At 46.0% G+C, this 20,389-nt stretch overlaps 1 protein-coding gene across 8 annotated transcripts; it reads left to right on the top strand.

Annotated features, from left to right (window-relative positions):
- The first annotated feature begins 3,280 nt into the window (after positions 1-3,280).
- Positions 3,281-19,265, top strand: LOC132647086 (zinc finger protein 180-like). 8 transcript variants are annotated; one of them, XM_060366362.1, is made up of 6 exons: positions 3,281-3,563; positions 6,807-6,883; positions 7,249-7,423; positions 8,441-8,515; positions 12,792-12,912; positions 16,036-19,265. In XM_060366362.1, exons 4-6 carry the CDS (start codon positions 8,462-8,464, stop codon positions 17,754-17,756), a joined length of 1,896 nt encoding a protein of 631 aa, XP_060222345.1. In that variant the 5' UTR covers positions 3,281-3,563; positions 6,807-6,883; positions 7,249-7,423; positions 8,441-8,461; the 3' UTR covers positions 17,757-19,265. The 8 variants fall into 8 exon arrangements, with proteins under 8 accessions (XP_060222345.1, XP_060222339.1, XP_060222343.1 ...); XM_060366359.1 differs by lacking the exons at positions 3,281-3,563; positions 7,249-7,423 and adding exons at positions 3,653-3,929; positions 4,590-6,335; XM_060366356.1 differs by lacking the exon at positions 7,249-7,423.
- The last annotated feature ends 1,124 nt before the right edge of the window (positions 19,266-20,389 follow it).

Consider the following 20,389-nt stretch of genomic DNA (forward strand, 5'->3'; position numbering starts at 1 on the left):
AGACACTTATTTTCCACCCCACTTTGTGTGTGTGTGTTGTGAGCACGCTGCTGCTCACTCACTCCCTGCCACATCTTTCCCCCTTCTGATTCTTTCTCTTCTCACTCACTCCACTTTTCCATTTCTTTGATCTTGCTTCATTGCTACAGGGTCTCACTCTGCAGCCGGAATATCTTGCTACTCTCTAGGTATGTCAGGTTATCCTAGAACTTACAGCAGTCCTCCTGCCTTAACCTTCACAGCACTAGGGTCACAGATACAAGTCGCCATGTCCAAGCAAGCTTCAGTAGGTCTATGTTTGGTTTCCCAGGGAAGAATTGGGCTCAAGCCATCTGCTGTGTTCAGTTTGGTGAGTTCAGTTTGGCAAGTTCTCCAGTCAGCCATGGACTTTCACAAATTGAACTTTTTTTTTTTTTAATTTTTTAGGACAGGGCTTCTCTGTGTACCCCGGGTTGTCCTGGAGCTCACTTTGTAGACCAGGCTGGCCCAAACTCAGAGATCCACTGTTTACTGGCTTCCTTATCATGGCTTGTTTTCTTAAACCACTCAGGTCTACCAGTCCAAGGCTGGTACCTACAGTGATCTGGGCACTCCCACAACAATCACAAAGCAAGAAAATGTACTACAGGCTTTCCCACAGGCCAATCTGATGGAGGCATTGTCTTAGTTAGGGTTTATTGCTGTGAAGAGACCCCATTACCAAGGCAACTCTTACAAGGGAAAACATTAAATTGGAGGTGATCTAGAATTTCGGAGGTTTAGTCCACTATCATCATGGTGGGAAGAAGCATGGCAGCATCCAAGCAGGCATGGTGGTAGAGATGGAACCAAGAGTTCTACATCTTGAACTGAAGGCAGCTAAGATGGAGGCAAATCATATGACTGATATTTTAAACATCTGTTTTTCTATTTTTTAAACAAGAGTAGATCTATTTTTTAAACAAGAGTTGACTCCAAGTTACATAAACAGTCTACCCTAAACAAGAGTTGAATCACATAAATAGTATGTTATACCAAATTTAGATTAACCATGTACAGATTTTAACCATATAAGCCTTTTGTTATAAGTTTTTCATAGCAATAAAACAACAGAATGAGCTAATGGCAAGATGAAGTTTTATTATATAAATTCAGGTTTATTGGAAATGGCGGGGGAGAGGGAGAGAGAAGGGAGAAGCCTTTGAAGAGAGAGAGAGGAGAAACACAAAAGAGAGAGAGAAGAGAGAAAGATGAGAAAGAAAGAGAAGGGAGAGAACCGGGCAGAGGAAACAAAATGTCTGGATTATGTAGTGAAGGGCCCCTGGGAGAGGGGAAGCCTGCTCCTGGGCTAGAATTTGGGATAGAAGGCAGGATTTGCCAGCCACACCCTGCAGCAGGTAGGAATCTAACAGTTTTAAGCTAAATGTTGTTATGGATTTTTAACTATACCCAATGCACTTACAAATTCTGAGATAGTTTACAGCATAGTCTTAAGGGATTTTTTTTTTTTTTGAAAGCAGAGAAATCATAGAGATGAAAGTGTTTTGTTTTGTTTGAGTAGCAAGTAGAGAAACTGGTACTTTTGGAAGTACAGAGCAGAGCAAATTTAGGTATAAAAGATTTGGGGAAGATTTGTTTGTTCCGTGGCAGAAGCTGTCACCATATAAAAGAATTTAAAAATCTAGCGTGTCCTGCCAGGCAGTGGTGGTGCTTGTCTTTAATCCCAGCACTTAGGAGGCAGAGGCAGGTGAATCTCTGTGAGTTTATCATCAGTCTGGTCTACCGAGTGAGTTCCAGGACAGCCAGAGCTACACAGAGAGACCATGTCCAGAAGAAAAGAAAAAAAATCTATTGTATTAATCTGGCCATTGATATAGCTGTACTGTGGCCAGACCCATTTGTAGTAGGACAGCAAGGCTTTAAGCAAGATTTTTCTCTGAGTCAGGAAGGAAAAGAGAAAGGATTGCAAAATTAACTCCGCTCTTAGGTATGTTTGAACTATGATGAAGAAAATAGCCAGAGGCAGCTGGAGGGGTCCAGGTTGAACCAAGAGATGAGTAGAGAGCAAGGATGGCAGAGTGAGAGGACGAGAAGAGGGAGGCAGTGTCTTGATCAAGAAGGTAAATACACATAGTATAGCAAAAGTTATATTTTACTATGTTGAGGGTCATCACACAGCTTCACACTCTAAATTCCTAAGCTATGGTCCAAAGCCTTTCTCCCCTAGCTTACTCATGCATCTTAGCTGATGGTCAGGTCCTGTCTCTAAGGTAGTCTCTGATTGGATGGTGTGGATCCTGAGGGAGACTCTCCAGCCGCAGGCAGACCCAGATGGTGTCTCTCCAGACGTGCAGAGCAGCGAGCACTGCTCTTGGTCTTCACTTAGGCGCTGTCCAATGGGCGTCATGGAGTTCTAGGACTGTGTCTGGTTATCTTGAGTAGAGACGTCGCTGAGTTCTGGTGCAGCCTTGGGTATAGTAGCGAGGGAGCCTAACTAAGCTATTTTACATGGCTAAAAGGTGTTGTTTTACTATGCTCGTTACAGGGAGCAAAGACTGGAGTCAGGATGGAGAAAGCAGTTGAGTGTGTGGGAAAAAAGAAATCTCTTAACCAAAATGGATGAATTTATGTAGAAAAGAGAAGCGCGGGGGAAGGGAAGGAAGCCCAGCCCCTGGGATGGAGAGGTTTCCGGTAGGTGGGGTGCTGGCGAACATGCACTTGGATGTATTAATAGGACCCTCAGTGAGCCATTTGTCCCGGGTTTCTTTGACACCATACACTGATAACTATTAAATAAAAAAAAATCAGATTTTAAAAAGATTACATTTACAAAATGGGTGTGGTAGCTCATGCCTCAAACGCCAACATTTGCGAAGCAAAGGCAAATGGTTCTCTGTGAGTTCCAGGCCAGCCAGAGTTCTACAGTGAGGGAAGAAAAAAATTCGTATTTATATATTTATTTGGTTCCGGGAATCCAACTTGTGTCGTCACGCTTGGCAGCAAAGCGCCTTCATCTGCTGAGCCATTCCGCAGGCTCGGTAAGGGCTCTTTGAATTATAAAATGGGGACATCAGGTCTCCTAGATTGGGCAGCCTCCAAGCCAGCTTCACCCTCGCCTTAGCGGAGGACTTTCCCCTTGGCCACACCCTACGCAGGTCCCTGCCCCGCCCTGGATTGCCTGTTGGCTTCTCAAACATTGGGACGGACCGCGCAGCCGTACTCCAGTCCCTCGCGTTCGAGAACCCGCCCCTTGGCGCTGCGATTTCTGGGAATTGTAGTTCCTTCCAGTGGGTACCACCCACTTCCGGGTTTAGCCGGCAGAGCAGCCATTTGTATGTGTTTGTGTGTGTGTGCACGTATGTGTGTGTGTGTATGTGTGCGCGGCCGTCTGCTCTGGCCCAGCTTCCTGACCGGGCTCAGTCTACACGGAGCGACCTGGCGGATACTGACTCGAGTGGACTCGAATCATGTCGGATGTGCTTCAGGGTTGGGGCCGGAGGCGGTGAGCCCAATTTCGTGCTGACGCTGAGTCGTGCGCGGCTCAGGCCCGACCCGGCCCACGCCGGGGGCTCGCGGACGCCCGGGTGAGTGAGAGCCGCGGGACGCGCACAGTCCTCGGTGTGCGCATGCGCAGGATCTGGGCGGGAAACTGGACGCGGCGCCGTCGGTGAGTCGCGGTTCCTGTGCCTCGGTCCTGGCGTCCTGGGTCGCGGAGGTCTGTGAAGGCTGAGCAGCTGGGTGTGCCGTGCGCGCATGCGCCGATTGGGTGCGTGGCGGGACTTGTTTGGGACCGAGGATGTCCATGAAGATGGAAGACAGAACACAGGCATAGTGATGGGGGAGATAATTGAAAAGCTCAAGGGGTGCACTAAGGCACTTCACCTTTTGGACAAAAGATTTTTAGAAGAGGTGTTATCGCCCTGGAAAGTCAGCATGGCGGGGCCTCTGAGGTGAGCAGAGTTCAGGTCATGCGATACAGTCGGGGCCCCTTACTGGTTTGGAGGAAGGAGGGAGCTTCGAGACCACATAGTTGATGAGTTGTCCCTGCTTGTCATCAGGTTGCTTCTTTATTCCTGTCACGGGGAGCAGAGTCTCTCCTGTTTCCTGGGCATGAAATGTGACCCTGATGTGGGGAGAGTGGGCCCGTTTAGTCTACTGAATCCATTATAGGGTGTGTCACCTGTAGCTCCTAAATAACAGAATCTGGTGGCCTTAGGGCTATCTGCAGAATCAGCTCAGAGGGTAGGGAGATACCACGGTGCATTGGGGATGTGACCTGAGCAGTTTCGGGTCTGCGATCTAAAGCACTGAGAGGCCCTCTTCTCCCATCCCTATTTCGTGGAGAGCCTTCCAGTGCCCAGATTCTTCTTCCCAGAGGGGAGCTGTGTCACTGTCTCTGTACTCTTGATCAGGTGTTTGTGTTGGAAGCACCAGCCAGCATTCTGGAAAGGCAGTTCTACCCTGGGCAGACACTTTCCTTGCAAAGCTGGGAGTGTCCTGTTTGTTGGAGATACATGTGGCTTCTGTTCCTAGATCAGACATGATGACAACCAACCAAAGAAATGGTCACACCCCAGTTTAGCTGGTGGGTTTATTTTTGTTCCTTACAGAAGTATGGGTGAAGGAGCACCCACACATAGGAGCATGGATGACTCAGCTACGTCACTGAAAAGCCCACGGGGGATGATGACTCAGGAAAGCTGCATCTCTGGAGATGCCTGCAGACTGGAAGGCAGCTCATCTGGGCAGGGTCCCCCTCCCCAGCCGGTGCTTGTATAAGCTTGTGGAAGGGTGTGTGTGTGTGTGTGTGTGTGTGTGTGTGTGTGTGTGTGTATGCATCTTAAAGTCTCAGCTTATGAGATTTTTGTGTTTTGTTTAGTTCCGAGTCTTAAGAGCCCCCTTCTCCCTGTAGACAGGAGCATTTTGGTTTGGAGAAAGTGGGTACACACAGAGCAGGCTGGTGCTCCCAGTTCTTGCCTCAGGAGAGGCAGCTTTGCTTCAGATTATAATCCTTTAGACAGTCCTTTACCAGATCGAGGGTGCCAGGGTCTAGCAGAAGATTCTCAGCAGAAGGCCCCTGTGCGTGCCAGGGTTAGAGGATCTTGACCTGAATCCCAGCACCCATGTAGACTAATGTAGGGTTCTGAAGTGTTCAAGTTCAGTTCACAGCTAGGAGGTAAGGAATCTACAACTCAAAGGACTCCCCAGCTCTATGCAGGAGGTAGATGCTACAAGCATCTTTAAAGAGTTGGTACCTTTGTTTTGGGCTATTCTGCCTTGAAACAAGAGACTGCCTAGATTTTTAAGATGGTGGTATAGAAGACAGGGAAGCAGCTCCAGCCCAGGCGTGAGAACCCTTAGTCAAGTGCTGAGGTCCCAGGACTGGTTCTGGACCTATATGCTCAGATTTAGGTAATATATTTTAACTGCAGCTCTGCATGGGAGACCTTGGGACCTTTGTGGCAGCTGTGACTTAAGGCACCAGGGGATACAGACTCCTATAAGAACTCCAACTGGAGCTGGGGGTGTAATTCAGTTGGTTAAGTGCATGGATGAAGCCCACGGTTTCACCTCTAGCACTTCATAAACCAGGTCTGTAAACACAGCACTTGGGAGGTAAAGGCAGGAGAAAGGTGAGTGTGAGGCCAGCCTAGACTACATGAGACCCTGTCTCAAAAACTAAGGATCCACAACCAAGACAAAAAACGAGCCCCAGACTGGCAGAGTGCCCAGTCCAGAAGATCCTGGGGTGGGAACCTGCTGGGGTGAAAGCCATGTTCCACAGGGCCCAGCTAGAAATGTACTTTAGATATAGTGCTGGGTCTATGTGGATTTTGCTGTACTCACAACCATTTGATGCTCAAGTGTGGAGTAAGACAGGGTCTCCCTGGGATTCAGGTACCCAGGAAGGTATTACAGCAGCAATTTGCCAGGTTGAGACTCAAGCCAGGGCCTGCTGGTGTGGGTGGAGGGAAGGAGGTAGGGCTATTTATTAGTGCTGGAGTGAGAAAGCTGGGGGCTGGGGTGTGGCTCAGTTGGGTAGATGCTTATGAGCATGCTCAGACCCTGGGTTCCGTCCTCAGCACCACATAAGCCAGCAAGGGGTTAGGGTGGGCTTGAGTGCCTAGGGTGGGCTTGGTCAACTGCTGCCCTGCTTTCCAAGATGGTGACATCCAGTTGGCACAAAGACCTCTGAGCTGCAGGAGTACAGGTTCTGGGCTTGGCAGAGGCCAGTATGCGCTGTGCCTGCCAGAAGTCCCCAGTCTTGGGTAGACTATTGCAGCTTTTGGTCTGAAAGCCCTCCAGACAGATGGAGGAATTGGTTTGAGCTACAAATTCAGACCCTGAGGGTTTGGGTAAGTATCTCAGCCAGATCCTGGTTGGATGGTGGAGGGAGGAGTCTGTCCTGTCCCTAGCTGTTTGGATAGGAAGCCTGAGCTCTGGGATGTTTGCTGATGAAAGGCAGTGTTCTTTGTAAGATCAGTTCCCAGGAAGGCTAGGGCTGGGTCCTGAGCTTCATCTATTTGGTCAGTGTTTTCTGGCCATAGGAAGAGGTGCTGGCTTGTGGCATGCTCAGGCCAGTAAAGTATGTAATATTAAGGGGTTCTTTGTGTGCTGGGTGTTTGTGAGGCTCCCAGGACCCAGTGAAGGTCAGATTGGAGCTGCACGTTTTGGTACTGGGCAGAAGGCGATGTTTGAACATGAGGTGGAGGAAGAGCACAGGGATTCTTGGATAATTCTTGGGGCATTAACTTCCAGAAGCTAATGGGGGACAGGCAGGATGGGCTGGAGGGTGGCAGTGCTCTGAGCGTCTTTTGTTTGTGCAGCTCGGCACCACCCACTGGAGGAGACCATGGAGCAGCAAGATGAGCAGTCCCTGGAGTCCCTGCAGGCCTGTGTGGAGGTGAGTCCAGCCAGCCCTCCTGCAGTAGCCTCAGCTCTTCCCTGCGTGGCCCCACAGCCTGAGCCTCAGAATCCCCTCTGCAGTACTTTAAGGGGTTTGATCCCTAACGGGCAGTAGCTTTTAGGAAGAGTAACCAGCACGTGTTTGCATGTATACCCGTGTGTCTGCCAGTGCATGTGCCTGTGCAGAGGCCATAAGAAGGTACAGGTGGTACTCTTGTTGCTCTTCACATACTATTTGAGAGATGCTTTTTCTCTGAACCTAGGAATGTTGTAGAGCAGCTTCTCCCAGATTAAAGTGTTCCCTCTGGGGAGTGGGGATCAGTAAATAAAATGTCACAGATCTAATAAACTGGAAACTTGCAGCCAGGCGAACTTGTTCCCTGGAGTGAGCGGAAGCAAAAACCATTGGTTGCATGGAGACTCTGGGAGGCTTGCTGCAGAGGAGAACCCTTGGGCCTGTTGAGCTGCCTGCAAGCTGTGCCAGCACTCTGGGCATGCAGCTGCTTCTGTCAGTGACCTGTCACCCACGCTTTTGACGGTAACCCTGCCCATCACCCACGCTCCTGACAGTAACCCTGCCCATCACCCACGCTCCTGACGCTAACCCTGCCCGTCACCCACGCTCCTGACGCTAACCCTGCCCATCACCCACGCTCCTGACGCTAACCCTGCCCATCACCCACGCTCCTGACGCTAACCCTGCCCATCACCCATGCTCCTGATGGTAACAGTGCCTGTCACCTATGCTCCTGACAGTAACCCTACCCGTCACCCTATTTTAAGGCAGGGTCTTATGTGTTGAGGCCTAGCCCGGAGCTCACTGTATAGCTGAGGGTGACCTTCCTTCAACTACTTAGCTCCTGTCTCCACTTCCTAAGTGCTCTGATTAAGGTGCACCACCATGTCTAGCTCAGAAAGGGTGGGTTTTTGTGCTTCCCGATACTCAGGGGAATACAAAGGCCCAGTATTTCATTTGAAATAAAATATGTTACCGAATTTAAATACCTTAGCTAAAATTAGACAAAAGTCATATTAAATCCTTTCGGTAACTCATTTTGAGATGCTTTTAAACAGTGTCTAAGACCTCATTGTGTGAGTTATTCTCAAATGACAATCTTTTGCTTATTAACGTTACCATGATAAGCAGAACTGCGCATGTGTGTGAATCCTGGGTTGACTCTTCTTTAGTTGTTCTCCATCTTATTTTTTTTTGAGGCAGGGTCTATATTCTGGTTGATCACTAAAATCTCTAGAGTCTCCACCAATCCATTTAGGAGAAATTAGTCTCTTAATTCTTAAGCCACTTACAATTAAAACAATTTAATAATAATTTTAAATGCCTTCTAGATATTGTGGCAAGAAAAATAATTCCTACAGATAAAGGTCTAAAAATCTTAAATATGGAAGGTTCTTAGTGATGACTCTTCACCTAGATTCATGGCTGAAGAACTTTTTTCTAACATTTTGACTGTCTCAACTTTTCTTCTTTTTTCCACACCTACGTCACCTTCAAGTTCTTTGCCCTCTCCTTTGTCTCATGTGTTTGGTTTCTCAGAATTTTGTTCTACCCCAAGAGATGATCATCGAAGTGGAAGGAGAAGATGCTGGGTCACTGGACGTCGTGCCCCAAGTAAGTTGGGCAAGCCCATTCTTCACCCAAGAAATGTGCACGGTTGTGCCAGCAAACCGAAGGGAGCTATGGTGGGATTAGAGAGAGGGGGTGGAAATAAGAGTGGTGGGCTGGGGCAAAGTGGGTAAAGCCTGTTGTACATTCACAAGGGCTTAAGTGGGAGGCCCCATTTCTGAAAAACTGATCATTGCATGCTTGTCATCCTAGCCCTTGGGGATGGAGACAAGAAGGGCCCTGAGTCTTGCTAGTCAGCCAGAATAGCAAAATTGGTGAGCTTCAGTTCCAGTGAGAGATCCTTCCTCAAAAAAAATAAGATGGAAAACAATTGAGGAAGTGTCAACCAGGATTCACACACATGCACAGTCCTCCACACGCAAGAGTGAACAGCTTTTCTAAGAAACATGGTTATGTGAAAGGTGCAAAGTGGAGAGCCTCAAGAACACTGCAGGTTGAGGAGTTGAGCTTTTAGAGAGATTTGAGGCCTGGCCTAGTAGAGCTCTTGGTGATGTTTGTGAGCGTGCACAGGGCTTGTGGTTCAATCCCCAGTACCACAGATGGGAAAAGGCTCAGCTTGTCTTACAAGTGGCTGTAAGAAGGAGATAGTGGGGAAAAGGAGGAGATGACCTGCAGAGCAGTTTTCCTACCAGGAGCCCTGGTGAGTCTCTGAGTAAATTGACTCTACGCAGAGAAGGGTCAGTACAGAATGAAGTCAAGGGCACTCTGGGAACTCTTTTTTTTTTTTTTTTTTAAAGATTTATTTATTTATTTATTTTATATGCAATGTTGTGCTTGCCAGAAGAGGGCACCAGACTTCCTTATAGATGGTTGTGCGCCACCACGTGGTTGCTGGGAATTGAACTCAGGACCTCTGGAAAAGCAGCCAATGCTCTTAACCTCTGAGCCATCTCTACAGCCCCTCACTCTGGGAACTCTTACAACCATTCTCTGCAAATGGTCAGTGAGAGAGGCTGGGACCTGCAGTGTAAAGATACTTGACAAGAGTGGAGAAGGCTAGGGACTGGGAGGATGGTTTTGTAGGTACAAGCACTTGCTATGCATACTCAAGACCCAAATTCCAGTGTCCAGCACCAGTGTAAAGGTTGCAGGGCAGAGACAGGTGGATCACAAAAACTTGCTGGCCCACCACCCCAGCCAAAACTGAGCTTCAGGTCCTACAAATGACCGTGTTGGGAGTAAGGCAGAGTATGATCAAGGCAGATATTTAAATTAAACATACCAACTCTAATTCACTAACCTGTTTCAACAATTGGACCAGTGGTATCAATGCAGGAATCAGATCACACAGTGCTCTTGGGGAAAAAGCTGCGGAAGCGGCTTACCAGCAGGAGGAAGCCTGAGGAAGATGGAGGGTGTCTTCCTTAGTTATGCTCTGCCTCATTTCCTTGACAGGCAGGGTCTCACTCAGTTCAGCCCAAAGCCCACTGGTTGGCTGGTCTAGCTTGGGTAGGAGGCTGAGGAGATGCTGTCCCTGCCTCCATGCTCCTAGGGCTCCACGCGGCTGTCACATCTGCACTACTTGCACATAGGTTCTCGGGGTCTAAAGTTTGATCTTAATGTTTGTGCAGCAAGTATTTTATCCGCTGAGCCGTGTCTCCAGCCACCAAGACAATTAATATTTAAGAGACAAATTGTTGTGCCACCTTCTCCGGTCTCCAGCTTGTAGAAATCCTCCTGTCTCTGCCTTCCAAGGGCTGGGACTGCCGATGTGTTTTATCTTGCCAGGCTTAATCTAATAATATTTATTTGATTTTCTCGGTTGTTGTTTTTATTTTTTTTTATTTATTTATTTTTGACTTTTGTTAAGATAGGTGTATGTATGTATGCAAATGCACCTCAGACTAATTTATAAGAGCCGGTTTTCAAATTTCACCATGTGGGATTCTGGGAACAAATTCAGGGTGTCAAGCTTAGCAGCAAGTATCTTTTTTTTTTTTTTTTTTTTAATAAACTTACTGCTTACTGAGTGCTGGAATTAAAGGCATTAGTCATCATGTCCAGCTGGCAGCAAACATTTACTTGCTAAGCCAACTTGCTGGCTTTTACTTGATAGTTGAACGTATATTAGACAAGAGGGGTGAATAGTTATTATAAGGAAGCAGGAATAAGAGATTTAAAGACCCTTCAAGATCATTGTTCAGCCCAGCTGGCAGTTAATAGCTTGCATTATGAATTCTGTTTTGGTCTAATCCTTAAAAATCCTTTGAGATTCTGGTGAAATTGATGGGCCTAAGAAAAATGCACATATGGCAGCTTGTGCATGCAGTTTCCTGTAATTCAGCTCACGTCTCCTACTCATGAGCCATAGCTTCCAAACACCTCGTCCAAATGTCTGCTCAGTTTACAGAGCTTTTGGTGGTAAAGCTATCCCATGGCTTGGTATTTACAGTTTTTGGCGACAAGAGAGTTATCATCAGAACTTGTTTATGTATCAAAATCCACTAGGCTTTTAGAGCCTCTTCCCTGCTGAAAGTAGTCAATCCATGATTCATTGGTTACATCCTTATTTATTGTTTGTTATAACTAGTGGTTCCAGGGAGTACATACAGGATGCTTGTGTACAAGATAAGTGCTCTGCCACTGAGCCACACCCCAGCCCCTCACTGGGGGATTCTAGGCAGGCGCTCTACCACTTTGCTACACCCCTCAGGCCCTTAGTCACTCGCTGGTGGCTCTACTGCTCAACAGAGATATATCCCCTTCCTTCCCTCTTCTCATCTACATCAAAGAAGTTTCTTCTGAATTTTGCACTGGTGAATTCCACTTAGGGATTTCCTCCGTATTCTCCAAAACCAAACAGAACAGTAATGTTTTTATGTTTTGTTTTGTTTTGTTTTTATATCAGTGGCCAGAGAGTAAGCATTTTGGGTTTATGGATCATACAGTCTCCTTGCTAGTTACTCTGATGCTATATAGAAATAAGTCACCTAAAATACATAAGCCGTTGGGAGTACTAAATTATAATAAATGCACACTTAGAAAATCAGGCATTGGGCCAGATTTACCTGACAGCTAGACTTAGCCAATGCTGAAGTCACAAGATAGAATCCAGATCTCAGAGAGTAGCAGTAGATACAGCTTAGTGGAGCACAGGGTTATGAGGCAAAAAGACTTGTGTTTGCGTGTGTGTGTGTGTATGTGTGTGTGTGTGTGCACAAACTGGCCACAGCACGTTTTTGCAGGTTAGAGGACAACTTCTTGGAGTCAGTTCTGTCCTTCTCCCCTGTGAACCCCAAAGTTGTCAGACTCAGTGGCAAGTGCCTTTTTCCTCTGATCCACCTCACCAGCCCAAATATCCGTCTTGCCAGGAGATTTGCCAGGAACCTGCCAAGTCACCTAGCCTGGAGCATGCAGCATGGCAGAAACAAGAAAGCTCTTCTTCAGTAGGAGAGAAGGCCAGAGCCAGTACCTGAGCCTGTTCCCTTGACCTCAGCATACCTCTGTGGCACGTGCAGGCTCCTGCCCCTCTATCACACAGACCCATAATGCTAATAAATTATAGAAATCTAGGGGCTGGAGGATGGCCCAGTGATTAAGAGCACTGGCTGCTCTTCTGGAGAACCAGGTTCAGTTCCTAGCATGGCAGCTCACAAGGGTCAGTAAGATCAGTACCAGGGGATCTGATGCCCTTTTCCAGCTTCTGCAGGCACTGCCTACATATAAATACATAAATATGTATACATACACATAAATACATGGAGGCACAACAGCCGCTCACATAAATAGTATAAAAGATTTCTTTGTAGTATTTCATGTATATGAGTATTTGTGTATATAATGTACACCACATGTGTGCCTCTTTTATCTGTTGAGGTCAGAAGAGGATATCAGATTCTCTGGAACTAGAGTTACAGGTATTTGTGAGACACCAAGTGAGTGCTGGGAAAACCCTTGTCCTCTGCACCAGCAACAGGTGCTCTTGACAGTTGAGCCATCTCTTCAGTAGCCCTTAAATAGCTTTTGAAAAGGCTGGCTTCGTGGTAGAGTGCTTGCCTGGCATGTGTGAGGGTCTGGGTCCAGTCCCTATCCTGAAATAAATAAGTAAAGATGATGAAGAGAATTCACATACTACTTGTTTGGCGTTCCTCTTGGAGGACCTGGCAGTGCGTTTGAGCTTGGTTAGGGTGCTTTGCATGTAGTAGGTTTAAGGGTAACTGCCCTGTGGTGAGAGTTCTCTCCACGAGCATGGAAAAGTAAAAGCAGGCATGGAAAAGTAAAAGCAGGCAGTGCTCAGCTAAGCAAGACTGTGCTATTCTAGGAAAGCAGAGACTTCAAGATTGTGACTGTGGACCTCACTGAGCAGGAGCAGAGCACTTGGAACAGTGCCCAGAAAACCCCAGAGAGAACTGTGATCCTGGGGGGCCACAGGGACCTGTGGGGTGAGTACTTATATCCTCTTTAAACAAGGGCTGTCTCCTGATCCTTTTTTTCCAATTAACAAGTTGTGGGTTAGAGCCAGGTATAGTGGCACATGCCTTTATTCCCAGCACTAGGGAGGCAGAGGCAGGTGGAGCCAGCCTGGTCTACAAAGCGAGTTCCAGAACAGCCACGGCTATGCACAGAAAAACCGTGTCTTGAAAAACAGAAACAAAAGTTGGTCAGTTTTTTGTTTGTTTGTTTGTTTGTTTCACATTTGTTTTTGTGTGTGTATGCTCAGAAACACACCGTGGTATGCAGGTGAAGGTCAAAGGTCAACCTGCAGCACTGGCTCCCTGGCCATACATCCCAGGAGTCTTTCAGTGTTCCTGGAGATGCTGCCCAGAGAACTTACGTGCTGTTCTCAGACCTCGCTGACACTCCTGCATGTTAACCCTTTCTGCAGCCCGTGGACACTCACAGGTGTTCTCTAGCTCACGGTACCCTCCCTGGTATTCTTGGTGCCCCTCTGCTCCTGTTTCCTTGACGGGTTAGAGGATTCCTGGAGACTGAGAAGGCTGGGGTCCCCCAGGGCTGGAGAAACTTGGAAACACTCTGATGCCTGGTTGCGCTGAAGGCCTGGGGACAGTGTGTTGGGGAGAGGGTACAGTGGAGTGCCTGGAGATTTGGGAGCACCGGCAGAGCAGGAGTCATTTTGAAACCTGAATTGGAGAACACTGCACATTCGTATGTTCTTGCAATCAGTGCTTCAGCCTTGTAGACTTTTTAATTCAGGTGGCCCCACCCTGAGAATGCAAATTTATATAAAATATATTTTATTGGGTTTGAGCATGTTCAGTCTTCTTAGATCCTAAAGGCCAAAGCCTGGGACCATACTCAGTGATTTTCTTCTTTCTCCAGTGTGGCTATCCAAAGTCCAGTCTCTCTACCAGCTTTTTTTTTTTTTTTTTTTTTTTAAATCCAATGTTCTGCCTGCACACCAGAAGAGGAACCAGATTTCACCGCAGATGGTTTTGAGCCACCATGTCGTTGCTGGGGCATTGAACTCAGGACCCTTCAAAGAACAACCAGTGTTCTTAACCTCTGAGCCATCTCTCCAGCCCTCTCTACCAGCTTTTTAAACCACACAGTTCCCTAATTAAAGCAAGACAAAGAATATAAAGAATTTACTAATGCATTTGTTCAGTTTTTATGTGACTTTTCCCAGGAAGATATACAGAAAAAAAAATGTCTATTCACCTCAGTGGTGCTCCAACAGACAATTGCAACCAGGTCCAGCTGATAAACAGTTAACTTTACTGGATTACTACAGGAACAGGGGTGACTGAACTGCAACTAGGTCTTCAATACACACCTAGTATGGAGAAAACTTACAGAAACCCAGGCTCTGCTGAAGACTTCCCACTCTACTCTAGCAACCTCTTCCAAGACAGGTGTAGCTGGGGCAGGAGGATTTGGTGACTGAACTCGGGGGTGTAGTGACTCTCCCCGCATCTTCGTTTTGATAGAATGCAACCAGCTCCCTCCCTGCACAGCACCCGTCACTGTGTTTTCATTGTTTCATTACTGTGATTACACATCAAGGTGCTCTGGAAGTCACCCCTGCTCTCATTCTCCTGGTGCAGTGGTGTCTTACCGAGAGGAGTAGGTAGCTCAGTTACGCCAGCTGAGGGACCACACATGCAGGCGTTATATGTGCACAAAGTCTGTTTGCAAACCCCATTGGTAGTCGCTGCTTTTCCTGTCTTATGGACTGTATGCGTGACTGCTTTACCTACGTGGGCCCTTTAGGCAGTGACCTAACACTCAGGCTCAGGGTCTGTACAAACCTCTGATCTCTGTTGAGTCACAGGAATCCAGAGTCCATAGCCTCTCAAGTGTTTGGAGAACTGGAGTAATGTGATAGCCCAGTTCCTGGGTTCACAAATATACTGTGCTGTGCTAGTCATTTTCATGCCTCCAAAAATGTCTAGAAATATAGCCACTTGCATTTCAGTGAACAGTTGTGTAGCACCAACAAGAATTGAAAGGTTATTTTATTTCTTTTAGGGCTTTTTTTTTCATACCTTCTGTTTTATTCCTATTGATTTTAAATTTGTTTGAACTTCTGTAGGTTCTGCATAAAGATTTATTATTTTTACTTCATGGATATATGTGTAGGCCTGAGTATGGGTACTGTAAACATGCAGATGCCACCAGGCAAAAGAGAATGTCGTGTTACCTGGAATCGGAGTTACAGGCAGCTGTGAATCTGTGTCCTCTGCAAGATCAGCAAGTGCTCTTAACTGCTGAACCATCTCTCTAACCCCTTATAGGTGATTTTATTTTGAAATATGGAAGTCCATGGCATTTAAAGTCTCGCTTATTCATATAAAAGTTAAGATGCAAAAAGTTCAAGTTGAGGACTTTGTTATACTGTTTGTCTGTGACACTTTTTTTTTTTGCTTATTTGTTTTTGGTTTTGTTCTCTGAGACAGGGTTTCTCTGTGTAGCCTTGGCTGTTGTGAAACTTGCTCTATAGACCAGGCTGGCCTCAAACTCAGAGATACTCTTGCCTCTCCTGGGATTAAAAGTGTCTGCCACTGCCACCTGGCCAGGACTGTGGCACTTCTGAACTTACTGACATTTCTCAATCCATGTTATAGGTACATAAGTCAAAACATTTGTACAGTTTGTTGTAGGCTTTACCCCACTATTCTAGCTATTAATTTTTTAGGGGCTAGACTATTTGGGATATGGCTGTGGTTTGGTTATGAAGTGTACCCCACAGGTTCATGTGGTGAGTGTTGCAGGTGACACTATTTTAGAAGGTTCTAGAGACCAGGATGCAGGGTCTGGTGTGAAGAAAGGTGTCATTTTCTTTGTGTACCTTAGCAGGTTATACCTGCACTCTGGTTTCTCTGTCATTCTTTGATTCCTAGCTACCAAAGATTGAACCCCCTCCACACACTCCTCTTGACATAGTGTTCTGCACAAGCACCTAAGGCTAAGTAATTACAGACTGAACCTTAGGCCAAAGTCAGTCTTCATTAAGTTTTCCTTATGAAAGCTTGTTACCGTTGGGCATTTGGTCACAATGGTGATAAAAGTGACTAATACAGATGTCTTATTATATGGTCTTCCAGACTTGCCACCTGTACATGGAATCGAAACAACCTCAAAGCAGACAGTGTCTGATGAAGAACCCTCGCATGGAGTGAAAATAGAGGGGTTGGCAAGAGATGATCCTTGGCTATCTTCATGTGAAGAGCTCCATGATTATGAGGAGCAGTTGGACAAACAGCAGGATAAACAGGAGGAAGTGGCCTTTACTCAAGGGAGAGCTGGTCCTCCTGAGACGGTGTACAGGGGTGATGAACTTGACAGGAGTTGCCTGAGTACCAGCCGGGTTTCTTTTCCCATGATACCACTCAGAAACCATTTTCATAAACAGGTATCACATATTAGAAAGTTACATGGTGATACTGTTACAAACAGGTATCAGAAGAGTAGTGATAACACAGATCTCCCTGAAAATGACAAATGTGGAAAAGTCCCTCAGAGCATTCATCTCACTCAGTGTACAAGAACCCCAAAAGGAGATAAACCCAATGAATTTAAAGGTTGTATTCAACCTATTGGCCATGGTATACCCCTAAATCTGCATAAAAAAGGTCCTTTAGAAGGTAAAACCTTTGGCTTTAAAGGGCGTGGGCAAGTTTTGAACCATAACATAGTCCTCAGTGAAGAACAGAGGGTTCTTGTTAAAGAGAGCCAGTATAAATGTATTAAAACTGCCCCAAATCCATCTCTGCCTCAAAATATGAGAAACTATTCTGAAGAGAAACGTTTTGAATGTAAGTATTGTGGCAAGTCCTTCAGCTGGAGTTCGCATCTCATTGCACACCAAAGAACTCATACAGGGGAAAAGCCATACAAATGCAACCTGTGTGGAAAGTTCTTCACCCGCAGCTCACATGTTGTTTCTCATCAGAGAATTCATACTGGAGAGAAACCATACAGATGCAATCTGTGTGGGAAGTCTTTTACCCAAAGGTATGTTCTTGTGGTGCATCAACGAACTCATACTGGCGAGCGGCCTTATGAATGCGGCCAGTGTGGGAAGTCCTTCAGGCAGAGCTACAAACTTATTGCACATCAGAGAACTCATACAGGAGAGAAGCCATACGAATGCACTCAGTGTGGGAAATCATTTATCCAGAGTTATAAGCTTATTGCACATCAGAAAATTCATTCTGGAGAAAAACCGTATGAATGCAATCACTGTGGGAAGTCCTTTAGTCAAAGCTATAAGCTTGTTGCACATCAGAGAACTCACACAGGAGAAAAGCCTTTTGAGTGTAATTACTGTGGGAAATCATTCAGCTGGAGCTCTCAGCTGGTGTCGCATCAGAGAACACACACAGGAGAGAAACCGTATGAGTGTAATGAGTGCGGGAAGTCATTCAATCGCAGTTCACATCTTGTTATGCATCAGAGAATTCATACTGGAGAGAAGCCGTATCAGTGTAAGCAGTGTGGGAAATCTTTTAGTCAGAGTTACGTGCTTGTTGTTCATCAGAGGACCCACACTGGAGAAAAGCCCTATGAGTGTGGCCAGTGTGGAAAGACCTTCCGGCAGAGCTCCTGCTTTACTCAGCACCAAAGAACGCACACTGGCGAGAAGCCCTATGAGTGTAATCAGTGTGGAAAAAGGTTCAGTCTGAGCGCCCGGCTTATTGTCCACCAGCGAACTCATACTGGGGAAAAACCCTACAAATGCAGCCAATGTGGGAAGGCGTTTATTAGCAGCTCTAAACGCAGTAGGCACCAGGCTACTCATAGCGAGGAGTCCTGTAAGTCCTGACTTAGTTGAGAGTCTGAGTTTATTCCTGTCAGTCGAGTCCTTTCTAAAGTTGTATCTGAGGGAATGCATTTGGTGGGAAGTAAGAGTGAGAAGAATTCACACAGACCCTTTCATTATCCCTGTGTCGCAGGTAGAAAAGAGTAAGGCTTTAGTGTGACAGATAAGGATCAGAAGCCCCTGGAGAAGAAAAACCTTACAAACTGGCAGAGATTCTTTCTTGGATGGCTCTGTGCAGGCATCATCCCTAAGCTGATCACAGAAGGCACAACCTAGACCCAGAAAAACTGAGTTTAGATCATATACTGCACACTTAGTTCAGATCCCCTCTTGTTTGTGAGTTCTGGCCTGGTCCTTGAGAGCCCAGCCTCTCTGTTGTAAAGCTGACTAAGTTAAGCTCAGGAGGTGCGTGCTCAGCAATATCTTGACTGAAAAGGTAATCATTGGCCACCAGTTCTGCTCTCCTACTTTCTAGCTCTTTTCCTTCATGTTACTAGGTAGCCGGGCCATGTCCTCTCACCTCATATCTCCACCTAGAGTCTTCATGCCTATACACTTCAGGTAGATGAGCCATTCAGTTTCTCTTTCATGCAGGCTTGACCAGTCAGGCTCCGGTCGTAGGCAAATGGTAAACTCACGTTTGACTACCCTACTTCTCTTTACAGGAGCTGCCTTTATATCTCAAAGCTTTGCTTGCTCTTCTACTATCCTCACTAGTCATTCCTTGCAATCCAGAGACAACATAGGGTACACTGCCTCAGATTGACAGGCAGCCACTGAGTTTTCAGGCCCCTAGTCCTCTAAGCTCACCTGAGCCAAGGAATTGTCTCTGTTGCCCTCATAGCTCCGCACAGTACTGCTGTGGATGCTGGCCATGAGCTTCCTGTTTAAGAAAATTCACAAGCAGAGTCCAATGTGGGCCAGCATGGACTAAACGCCTATCACTAGTGAGGCTGAATCAAGAGGGTTCTGAGTTCAAGACCAGGTTGGGCTACATGGCAAGACTGTCTCAAAAGAAAAACTAATTCCTTATGTGTACTCCTGCAAAAATAGTGTAGTGTTGGTGATTTCCTTGAAGAAAGAAAGCAGTCAGATCTGAATCTCAGAGAACCTAGATCTGAAACTGATGGCCTTTCCAAAAAGGCTAAATGAAATGCTGACTGGCTGATGTGCTGTGGTGACTCAAGAGAATGGCCTTTTAGAACTTATATCGAAAAGCAAAATTTGACCATGTTAACCCGCATAATTTTCCTGATGGCAGTTTGTCATATTTTATACTTCTGTTACAAGTGAAGATTTTTTTCACAACTAAGGTAAATGACCACTATGAAATGAAATACGTGATGAGAGTATAATCTCCAGAACTTCCTTGATAAAATGTGTACAGCTCGAAGTTGAAAGTGTAATGGATCTATTTATTTGATACTTTTGTTTATGTTGTTATCATTTGGAGATGCATGTTGTGCTATAACAAATGGTTCAAGGAATAAAAATTTATCAGAAGCAAAAAAAGTTTTCCCATTTGTTTGAACATTTAAAGAAAGGCCACCTATGTGCTCTGTGGGCTCAGGGATTTCCACTAAACTCAGCCTGAGTGAATCATTCCTCAGATTTTAGGCTCTATAGAGCGCTGAAAGTGAAAATATTGTTAGCAAGAAGAATTTACAAGAGGAAGTGTTTGAGGGCTGAGGTTCTGTGGGCTGTTCAGAGGGTGCGTATGCTCCTAAAACTGTGTCATGGAACACTCCCAAAGGTGTTACTCTCCCCTCCCGTGGTAAGGTGTCCTCGGGTATCTCTCATAGTTTTTGGAGTGTGCATGGTGCTTGGGGGAGGTGGCCCGGTGGAAAGAGTATTTGCTGTTCTTGCTGGATGCACTGCTCAGCACCCACGTTGTCTCACAACCATCATAACTGCAGTTCTGGGGGATATAGCACCCTGTTCTGGGCACCAGATACACATGTGATGCACACACTTATATGCAAGCAAAGCACTCATACAAAATTTAAAAAATCTAGGAAAGAATTTTTCAGTCAAACTTTGTAGCTATCTTTTGAGGTGGTTTTCCCTCATTTATTTATTGTGGAGGAGTTCACATGGTGTTCTACACACATTGGAGTTACGAGGGCAATTTACTGGGTTTGTATTTCCTTGGCTGCCCTGGGGAACACACTCTGTTGACTCAGAGATCCACCTTCCCCTGCCTCAAGTGCTAGGGTTAAAGGCATGCGTGACCATACCTGGATTATTTTTATTTAATGATGTATGTATTCCGTGTATAAGTGTCTTGCTCACAGGTATATCTTTGCATCATGGGTGTGTTAGTACCCATAACATACCCTGAAGCTGGCATTTGAGTGACTGGAGGTCTGCCCATGTGCTTCTCTTTTAGGCTACTTGGCCTTGACTATATGAGTGATCCAGTCTTGCCAGTTAGTGGCTAGTGGTTTATTGGTCCCAAGAATTTTACTGTAAAAATAATTACTAATTAAACAGATCAGTTGAGTAATTTTTATCATTTGCTCAATAGCTTTATTATGGGGCTTGTGAGATGGCTCAGTAGCTAAGGATGCTTGCTTTCATTCCTAGCCATCTGATTTTGATCACTGTGATCCACATGGTGGAAGAGAGCACTGACT

The sequence above is a fragment of the Meriones unguiculatus genome, chromosome 14 (assembly GCF_030254825.1).
Source record: "Meriones unguiculatus strain TT.TT164.6M chromosome 14, Bangor_MerUng_6.1, whole genome shotgun sequence".
Lineage (NCBI taxonomy): Eukaryota > Metazoa > Chordata > Mammalia > Rodentia > Muridae > Meriones > Meriones unguiculatus.

Bases quoted from the DNA above. Each gene is read 5' to 3' on its own strand.
- LOC132647086 (XM_060366356.1), top strand. From the start codon at position 6,833: ATGGAGCAGCAAGATGAGCAGTCCCTGGAGTCCCTGCAGGCCTGTGTG. The intron at 6,884-8,440 runs GTGAGTCCAGCC...TTGGTTTCTCAG, and splicing joins CCCTGCAGGCCTGTGTGGAG to AATTTTGTTCTACCCCAAGA. The intron at 8,516-12,791 runs GTAAGTTGGGCA...GTGCTATTCTAG, and splicing joins CACTGGACGTCGTGCCCCAA to GAAAGCAGAGACTTCAAGAT.